The 10,416-nt window shown below is 47.8% G+C and overlaps 1 protein-coding gene across 1 annotated transcript; it reads left to right on the forward strand.

Annotated features, from left to right (window-relative positions):
* Nucleotides 1–1,731: 1,731 nt before the first annotated feature.
* On the forward strand, nucleotides 1,732–2,914 carry NOG (noggin). The gene has a single exon (XM_044983945.1). It carries the CDS (start codon nucleotides 2,243–2,245, stop codon nucleotides 2,912–2,914), a length of 672 nt encoding a protein of 223 aa, XP_044839880.1. The 5' UTR covers nucleotides 1,732–2,242.
* The last annotated feature ends 7,502 nt before the right edge of the window (nucleotides 2,915–10,416 follow it).

The following is a 10,416-nucleotide window of genomic DNA, read 5'->3' on the forward strand; positions in this document are numbered from 1 at the left end:
ACTTTAAAAAAAGAAATAAAGTTACTTTTTAGGGGAAAAAATCACAGTTTGGCATATAGATAATAGTCCCTTGTATACTGCATGCTTTCACAGGAGTCTAAAGTCAAAGAGTAACATTTTCCAAAGTGCTTAAGTTCCATTTTCAGAAGTGACTTAGATACTCAGGAGCCCAAATTCCAAGAGATGTAGGCGCCTAAGTGCTTAAACCACTTTTGAAAATGGGACTTTGGCTCTTATTCACTTAGGCACTTTTAGAAATTTTACTCCAAATCTTAACCGAAGACAATACCATTCACCTTTATAACATCCTGATGGGGCACTGACCAGTACTGAGCCTGTCTGTCTCTCTCTCTCTCTTCTAATGGACTGACAAGATCTCTAACTATCAGTCCCCTTCCCGCTTATGGAAAAGTCCTACAGAGTTTAACAGAAAATGCTAACCTTTCTGTGAGCTATTTTAAAAATCACCCAAATAACTTTAATAGAGAATTATAGCTCTGGTTTGGAATCTTGTAGTATGTTTTTGTTTGTTTGAAAAAGGAGGATCTCCTTCTCTATTAAGCTCTAACGTTTTAACAGCACTCTCTATAGAAACCAGGGGTTTCATCCCCATTAGTTTCTACCGGCCTTTTCTTTTTCTTTTCTTTTTTTTTCCCCTATTTATATTTACAAAAAAAGGCTTATTCGAAAAGGGGTTTGAACTCCTTTAAAGCCAGCTCACGTTTGGAGGGTTACAAGGAAGGGGATAGGGTGACCAGACAGCAAGTGTGAAAAATCAGGACAGGGGGTGGGGGGTAATAGGAGCCTATGTAAGAAAAAGCCTCAAATATCAGGATTGTCCCTATAAAATTGGGACATCTGGTCACACTAGAAGGGGATGATGGAAAGATAAGGATCTACAACTCCAGCGATTCAATGTGTTTGTTTTTCACGCGGATAGCGCTTTCTCAAGAGCCCTTGGCTCACACGCACGCACACACACGCGCTCTCCAGGGCGGGGCTCGCCGCCTGCCCAGAGACACCATCGCTCCGTGCCGCCAGCAGAGGGCTCGCTCCTCCCGGCTAATTAGCCAGCCGGAGCCAGGCGACCCAGCTCCCGCACTTAGGGCGAGGTGTCTGCAGAGCCCCTGTCGGGCTGGAAGCCAGCACGAGGGAGCGCTTCATGGGAATGACATCACAGGCCCATGTGTGGAGCTGGGCAAATAACCCCCCAGCTACCTGGGGGGGCAGAGAGAGAAGCCCCGGCCCGTGCACACGGAGGGACTCCCGGAGGGCTGCAGCGCTCTATAAAGGCACCGTTCACACTCCCACCCCGTCCCTCCTCCGCGCACCGCCCTGCAGCCCCCAGCCCTCGGGGGAGGCCTCCATAAAAGCCCCCTGGCTTGCGCCGGGAGTCGCCGCTCTTCCTGTGTAGCCGCGGGGCGGGGAGAAGGGAGCGAGCTCCATCCCCACCTCCGAGCGGAGCATCTCCCAGGGCGCCGCGGGACGCCTGTGAGCGGCAGCCGGGGGGGGGTGGGGAGCAGAGGCAGCGGCGGCCCGTGCTCGCAGCAACTGGTGGGGTGAAGCGGGGGGGAGCCGAGCTCGCCTGGACTCTTGCGGGGGGTGGGGGTTGTGCGTGTGTTTTTAAGGGGGGGGTGGGGTGGGTTAGGCGAGAGAGTCGGTGGTTTCCATGGTGATGGAGCTGAAAGTGCAGGAAATTTAAAGGCTTTGGATCCTTGCGAAGCAGACAAACTGGTGCCAACGTGCGTGGCGGCTGCTGCTGAGGAGGAGCAGGCTGCTTTGCAAGCTGCAGCGAGGAGCCCGCGGAAAGGAACTGGGGGGACGAATTTGCACACGCACCGACCCCCCCCCCCCAGGCCGTCTCCCGCCCGCACGCTCTGGGAAAGGGGGAGCCGCGGCGGAAAGGAGCATTTGCCACCCGAAAACCGGCTCGCTCCCTCCCTGGGAAGGAAAAGCAGCAGCAGGAGGAGGATTTCGCCAGGGCTCCTCCAGGAGAAGAATCCGCTGGAGAGAGGAGTTGCCGAGGGAGGGGGCTTTGCTCCTGGCTTCTTGGGGTGCAGCCTTTGGGGGCGGCCGGGGCGGATTCCCCCGAAAGACAAACTGCTTGGATAAAGCCCGTACAAGTTGTTTGTTTGTTGGTTTGTTTTTTTTTTTTTGCTGATGCCTTTGCTTGCACCTTCCTCCTCGGCTGTCTGGTGAACCCAACCCCCTTCCCCTCCCGCCCTCCCCGAGCTCCCCGAGGATGGATCATTCCCAGTGCCTGGTGACTATTTACGCCTTGGCGGTTCTGCTGGGTCTCCGGATAGAGCACGGCGCTGGCCAGCATTATCTCCACATCCGCCCGGCGCCCAGCGACAACCTGCCCCTGGTGGATCTAATCGAGCACCCGGACCCTATCTTTGACCCCAAGGAGAAGGATCTTAACGAGACCTTGCTGCGGAGCCTCATGGGCGGCCACTTCGACCCTAACTTTATGGCCGTCTCCTTGCCCGAGGACCGGCTCGGGGTGGACGACCTGGGCGAGCTGGACTTGCTGCTGCGGCAGAGACCCTCGGGGGCGATGCCCGGCGACATCAAAGGGCTGGAGTTTTACGAGGGGCTGCCGCCGGGCAAGAAGCACAGGCTGAGCAAAAAGCTGCGCAGGAAGCTGCAGCTGTGGCTGTGGTCCCAGACCTTCTGCCCAGTCCTCTACACGTGGACCGACCTTGGCAGCCGCTTCTGGCCCCGCTATGTCAAAGCGGGCAGCTGCTACAGTAAACGGTCTTGTTCGGTCCCAGAAGGCATGGTCTGCAAGCCGGCCAAGTCGGTGCATTTAACGGTCCTGAGGTGGCGGTGCCAGCGCCGGGGGGGGCAGAGGTGCACATGGATACCCATCCAGTACCCCATCATTTCGGAGTGCAAATGCTCCTGCTAGGACTTGCACGTCAGCCCTCCCGCCCCCTAAACCCGGACTCCCCTGGTGAACTTTGCTGCCCATCCATCCATTTAAAAAAAAAAAGACAATTGCTTTCTGGTTAACGTTGTAATGCACTGTAACGTGTAGGAGAATGTATATGTGTGTGTATATATGGCACCGTTTTAATTTACTATTAAAAGGTCAGTATTATACGTGAAATAATCCGCGTCTACTGTATTTTTAAGACTATTATTCTGGTCGTTGCTAATGTATCTTTTTATTTCTTGTATTTATATGCCGGACACAGAGAGAGAGGTCGCTTCGCTTTGGCGAAGCGCGGTTTTTTGTTGTTTTTTTTTTTTTAATAAAAGGATTAAAAAACCAAACCAAACTTTTGCTGAGAAGACGTTTTAAAGCTATTTTCCATTCTTCGGAAAGTGTGTGTGTGTGTGTTTAATGGACTTCAGAGTTTAAACATGAATAAACGCCTAGAGCACAAGGTTGTTGTAAATAGAGAGAACACATTTGAATGACCTAATCCTATGTCAAGGAAGAGTATCTGCTATTTATTCTTTATATCCCTGTAGTAAACGTGCAGCGCAGAATTAAAGTCAACCACTAAAACACGAGCCGGGTGGATTTTGTTTGGTTTTTGGTTTGGACGCAGAATCCAGGCTGGTTTCCCTCTGTATCGGTCTGGCTGGTTTCTGGATTGTGTATTCCGAGCAGGACGGTCCTTTAGGGGAAGGGGAGGGGTCCCAGGCCCTGCTCCTCACTGGGTGTGTTACACGAGACGCTGGGGGGTCTAACTTTGCCTGTGTGTTGGGGTCCCTGGATGGCCAGACTCTCTGCCAGCGCCGCTTGTTCATAGACCTTGTCCCCTCTCCCCATAGCCTCTAGCCCACACCCCGAAGGCTGCTCCCTGCAGAAGGGCAAACTCTCCATGGCATTGACATTTCATTTACAACGAGCCACGTGTCTTTCACACCTGCCATTGTGGTGGGACGCGGCTGAAACCGGAGCCGGGGGCTTTGGGGTTTGGAAGGCAGCAGACACGTTGTTCGCCTGCTCCTGTTTCTGAACGGGAAAGGATCCCACCTATCAACCGCATTAACCCTTTGGGCTCCTGACTTTGCAGGTGACCATTTCCAACAGCTGGGGATGGGAAGACCCCCCCCCCTCCCCTCCCCTCGCCGTGGCATGGCCATTGCTTGGAAACTGACTTCACTTGTGGCTGACTTTGGGGTTAAATCTGGGCAGCAAACGGCGTGTATTGGCCCTCACCCTCTCTCTCCTACTCCCGAAGAAACGCTGGGCTTTGCTGGGCTGTGAATGAGGGCTTATATTATCCCAGCGCGCTGAAGGAAACGCCAGCCGTGATGCTAGCGTACAGGGGGTGGGGGTACCTTTGTTTTTATATTTCTCTGGGGATCCCACTGAAAAGAGGTTTGTCCCTTCGGTTGTATTCTCTCTCTCTCTCTCTCAGGCGCTACCTCCCAGGTATCGTGACATTAACATGCTTTGCTCATTTCCCGTGGGGCGCCTTGGGTTGTAACTTGATGCCCCAGACGTGTTTTATTTTAATGGTCATGAAAACGCACGTGTTGGAAAGTTTTCACATCAGTACCGCACCTTGCCCCGTCTCCCCCCCCGGCTTCTTGCTTCTGAAGTGCGCTGCCTGCCTCCCTTCCAGCCTCTGTTTGCGGTAGTGACTCGTCCATTACCGGTGAGAATTTGCCATCTTCAGTCGTGTCTAAAGCAGGAAAGACGCGCTGTGGTCCTTGAGACGAGATATGTTCCTTCTTGCTCAATACACTTCCTGGGTGGCTCTATGGGGCTCTCTCCCCGCAACTCTTTGCCTTGTACGTGCTGGAAGACCCATCTCATAGATACCAACTGCAAAAACAACCCTCCCGCCTGCTCCTCTGACAGTGCAGAAAACGTTTTCCCCATTTATCTCCCCCCGTTTTCGTTAAGTCTCAGGGAATCCACGCGAATGATTTCAAACTCTTTCAGCCCTATTTCTGGAATTTTGTAGCTTTGCCATCTTCCGGTGCATATTATCTGTTATTCGGTGCGTTTCGCTATCAGCCTCTTTGCTGCTGCTTTCAATCGTGTTGGGTTTAAAAAAAAAATCAGATCTTGGGACATTTGGGGGGTATTCATTAACTTAGGGAGGAGGAACAGAAGCATTATTACTCAAATAGAAGGCACCCTGCCCCCAAGAGTATCTAAGGGTTCATTGTAAAAGGATTAAAAGTTAAAGACCTTCATCTTATGATTCTTTCATTTAATCTTCGTGGCGCCTGAAAGACATGCTGGATGGATGATCACATTTAAAATATTCCTAATGCCGGCTACCTTAGGACTCCAGGCAGGGCAAACAAACGTAATTTATTTCTAGAAGAAAGGGGATATTGAGATGTTTACGTTTCTGAACCACCATTACCATGTATGTTTGTTAGGTTCTGACAAATACCCGAATAACATTAAAATCAGCCATTCATCACACATGGATTTATGCAAAACTTGTTGTGCCTGGGGCCAATATTTTTTTAGACAGAGTTTCACTTGCAAAAAAAAATACCAAAAAAAAAAAGCCAAAAGGTAGGTATTTCATGACTGGTAAACAGGAGAATTCTGTGAACAGAAACTATTTCATGCTGGGATGGCAGCCAGGGACTCGGGAAAGTCAACAAAAGTTCCCCGAAGGTTGAAAATGTCACTGGAGTACAATGCAAGGTCCTTCCCCCCGATTAGCAAACCTTCCCGAAAGAATATTTCCAGTTTCATTCATTACTTACTTACTCTAGTCACCAAGTAATGCACGTGTCTCTAACTGGAGCAATTGCTGCACAGAGCCACATCATCTCTAGAAACTGCATCTGAGCTGACTGCTTGGTTAAAGGTTAAGATGGTGAGGGGATGGAAGTGTGTGTGTCTGTCTGTCTGTATTTACATGTCTGAATGTTATTTTTAACCTGACAGTATCCCTCTAATCAGAAATCAGTTATAGCTTTGTTAATAATCCCTTTGGTTAAAGAATATTAAATGTGAACAAAAAAAATCAGATGCTCTTGCCACCTGTTCTTACTTCTGTCAGCAGGCAGAGGGGGAATAGGCTGGTCAGTTTCATTCTGGATTCAGGTCAGTTTCACTTTCTGGCTCTCCTGCCCTGCTGTTGCAATACTTGTTTTATAGGTACTTCAGGACAAACAAGCAACTTTCTGATTAATGCTTTTATGCACATATTTTCTTGATATTCAATTTTACATTTTGTAATCAAAACTGAAATCAATTCATTTGTATGGCGTCCTTCATATGTGGTACCACAAGAGAGACTTCACAGAGACTATTATAAGCAGAAAATAGAAAAGGAGATGGTAGAAAGTGAAATTTAAGTTGACTCACTTTTCTATCTCTCACATTATTACTATCTTGAAGTACAATAGACTATTAAATATCAAGAGATTTGAATTCAATTTCCAGCTCTGTCACAGTTTTTTAGTGTGGCACTGAGCCAAGTGGCTTAACCTCTCTGTGCCTCAATTCCTCATCTGTAAAATGGGGATAACGGGGAATACTTTCTTTCTCTCACACTTTGTCTATCTAGAATTTACTAACTCTCCTGGTCAAGGACTTTCTCACACTATATGCTTGTATAGTGTCTAGCACCTGAGGGCCTGATTTTGTTTGAGGCCTCTAGGCGCTACTGAATTGCACGCGGAGTCCATCACTTTTGCCACTGCAGGATTGTTTCTTGCATTGTGTTTGCTAAGGCTTTGTTGTCAGACCTGTCAGAATCAATATGCAGTTTTTGAAGGAAGGTGCATTGTAGTTTGCACCATTTAAAAAAAAATAAGAATTAAACAAATGCTGTGTGGGTGAAAATAAAACCCAGAGGTAATTTCCCCTAAGATTTGGGATATGAAAACTCAAAATTAGACCATTCTAAAAAACACTAGCTCTATGCAGGAAAAACAAACTGGGGAAAGCACAGAGCACAAAGTGTTAATATAAGGTGTCCTCACACCTGAATTTAAATAATCCTGGAAACCTTTGTTCATTATCCTCTAGTTCACACTGCCATCCTAGGTAAGAGCTGTGGATCTCCTGCTTTGGGATGTGTTTGCAAGCAGCAGGTATGAGTGAGGATGGAAAATCAGGTGAATAATCCTACATAGAAATAAGGGTAATGGCCTTTTTAAAGGTATTGGGTGAGGGTTTTCCTCTTTGTAGTTTTTTATAGAGAAATATCCTTAATTGAGTAACATCAACAGCTATTAATAAAATCCCAGCAGTTCATGTTACTTGGGTTGTGTTCTATAAATATAATCTGAGTTGTGTCTTGGATCTTTTTAAAAAGAAGATATTCCAGCTGAGAGACTTGCCAGGACTCTTCACTGAAAGTCGAAACAAAAATTATGACGTCATCATAAAATGTAACATCATAGCTTTCAAGCTATGCCAAACCAAAGGTATGTTGGCAGGGGAATGCTGCCACCTGGTAGATTCATGCTAGGAATAGATACGATAAACTCATTCACTGGGGAGGAGAATGGCCACACACTTCCTGGAATACCCGCAAGGATCCTGTAGTCTTTCTGTGCCTGTAAGCCCATTGGGAGTTTTGCTAGTACACGCAACTGCTGCAGAATTTGTGTCAATGCTCTCTTTAAGAGCGCAGCTACAGTGAATTTGAAGAGACCCTTTCATTCTCTGCTTCACTCAGAGACCAGACAAGAAGCTTCAGTAGTTACAGAGAAGTTAATAAATATGTGTACTTTAAAACAAAGGTTGGGATGGTTTAGAGCAATAGACATGGGTATTAAGAGCCTGGAAACCATGGAGGGGGTGGCACAGGATCTGCAGCTTGAAGACCCCCCTCCCATGGAGTTTTTGCACCCCACCTTGCTGTTAGGGATCCTGGTTTCTTTGCTGAAGTGTGGGGAAAGCTACTGCTTGATGTGGCAGGCTTTCCTGGAGCCTAGACGGTTACTGGGACAGAAATGCACTTGGGTCATCCTAGTATTACTGCCCACTGTGTGGCACCTTGCTTTGCTGGACTGGGATGGGGGCCAGTAGCAAATGGCTACAGGGGTCTGCCGAGGACAACACAATACAATTCACTCAGGAGCCAGGCTGCTTGGGGAGAAACCAGGTAACAGTGCAGAGGATCTAGTCCCTCAGGTGGATGCTTCAGGTTCTGTAGCACTGGGAACCAACAACCCCTTAGATCTTGGGCTCTGCAGGGGTTCTTTGTTCCACCTTCTGCCCTCTCCATGAAGCACCAGCACCACAAGATGATCGTAACAGGATTTTTTAAATAGGTTTTCCCTCTCTGCCCTTCCACGAGAGGGGTATGGCAGGACTACAGACACAAGGACCATTACACGTCTTCTAATGCACAACATTAAAACCCATAGATCATGGGGAAGGACTGAGTAACTTGGGGGATTGACAATGGTGTAAAGAGCTGGCTCCAGTCTAGCAGAGGTAGTAACTGAAAGCCACAGTCATCTGAGGCCTGCTTTGGGGAAATGCTGGTCTCTGTATAGGTCCTCACAGGCATCTGTATCACAAGCCAACGCCATAAGTGACACCCTCTTTGGCCGTTTTGGCAGAAAGGCCAAGGATAAAAGGATGATGAAGAGGAATTAGCGTTGGGCTTGTCTACAAGGGGAGTTGTTGGTGCACACTAGCTGGTGCACACTGTCTACTCCATCCTACGTCCCCGTGTGGACTCCCTTATTGTGCAGTGTGTGTGCCTTCAGGTGCATCGTTTAATCCATAGTGGAAGTGTACTAAGCTAACCTACCTGAGGGCACTCTTCGTGCACAGTAAGAGTGTCCACGTGGGAGTTAGTGTGCTTTAAATTCACACCCTGGCATACTGCACACTAACTAACCCGTGGAGAAAGTTACATTGTGTTTATGTAACAATATAGTTATACCAGTGTAACCTCTAGTGTGGACACAGTTATACCAGTACAAAGATGCCTCATGTTGCCCCATAGAGGAATAGCTATTCCAAGCTCCAGAGGGCTAGCAAGCACGTCCATACTAATATACCTGAATCCACACACGGGGTGGTGTACCCCTTTAACTATGCCGGTGTTGTTAAAGCAGCACAACCTCTAGTGCTCATAAGAGGTTAGATCAGAGGTTGCCCCTTGAGGAGCCCCAGTCCTGCAGCCATTTGTGCAGGGAACTTCAGTGGGGGTGCCAAGTGGCAAGCACATGCCTGAATGGGTTGGGCCCTGTTGTGTTCATGGCACGTACACAGAGATAGATTAAAAAGAAGAAAAGACTCTTTCTGGAAGAGTATAAAACTACTTTATAGCGTAGAATTCAGAATGGTAACCTGCCTCCACCTCTGTTGTAGCTCCACGTAATAACGAACAGTTTACGGCTATGTCCACACTTCAACCAGAGGTGTAATTCACAGTTCAGGTGGACATACCCGCTCTAGCTTTAATCTTGCTCGCTCACTAAATATAAGAGTAAGGCTGTGGCAGCACGGGAATGCCCATTCAGCCCCTCTGGGTACATACTAACATTGCTAGCCTGTGCTGAAGCTGCATCCTCACTGCTCTTTTTTAGTGAGCAAGCTAGACTAATGCTAGCCCGGGTTTGTCTATACCAGTCACAAGTTACATCTCCAGTTGGAATGGAGATGTAGCCTATGTGGTGATCCAGCACGTTTTTTTTCCAGCAGTGCATGAATTAATTTGTAAAGAAAGCCAAAAATTTTATGGACTAAAAAGAACATCGAAGAATCAGTTGTATATTTCTGAAAAGGTCAATGTAGACATCACGTGGCTGTCTGCAATGGGACCCAATATAAGATTAACTGTGACCGAAAGACAGAGAAAATAATTTCCCCCTATTTCTTTTCAGTTTGTTTTCTTTGTGCCCTTGGCAGCACGTCATGTCTAGTCAGTTTCATATTTTTCCTCAGCTGTCCCCATTGTTTCTGTGGTTCTTTCGTGCAGCAACGGGGCAGAGATAAACATTTAAATGCGACTGTAAAACCGTAAGAACTGGCAAGGGGACTTGTAACTCTTGTTCCAAAATCAACTGGATTTCAAGCTGCTGGTGTCCCCTTTGAATGAGAGAGCGTCCATTGATGTAACAAGGTCACATCCTGAAGTCTTGCTTATGTGAATAATACTTGCTCACAAGAGTTAGGTCATTGACTTGAACAGCTCACGTGAGTAATTCTCAGCTGATTGAGGTCTGTAAGATGAAGCCCTACATTCAAACCGTAAGAAATTACCTTCATGCCCTTCAGAGCTCTTAGGCCTGAATCCTGCAAACTGCTTGGCATGAGCATCCCCAGGTAGCTGGACAGAGCCCCGTTGGCTTTGGCAGGGCTGGAAGGAGTCCATCTATCTGGAGCAGCCTGCGGGATCACGACTTTCTGTCATGCACCCACAAATCAGAGCAGTCTCAGAATTAGTATTCGAGTGTGGAAAAGTAACAAACCAAAAACTAGAAACACAAGAAGAGGGCATTGCT

Source organism: Mauremys mutica, chromosome 12 (genome assembly GCF_020497125.1).
Source record: "Mauremys mutica isolate MM-2020 ecotype Southern chromosome 12, ASM2049712v1, whole genome shotgun sequence".
NCBI lineage: Eukaryota > Metazoa > Chordata > Testudines > Geoemydidae > Mauremys > Mauremys mutica.

Coding starts and splice junctions, on each gene's coding strand:
- NOG (XM_044983945.1), top strand. CDS start 2,243: ATGGATCATTCCCAGTGCCTGGTGACTATTTACGCCTTGGCGGTTCTG.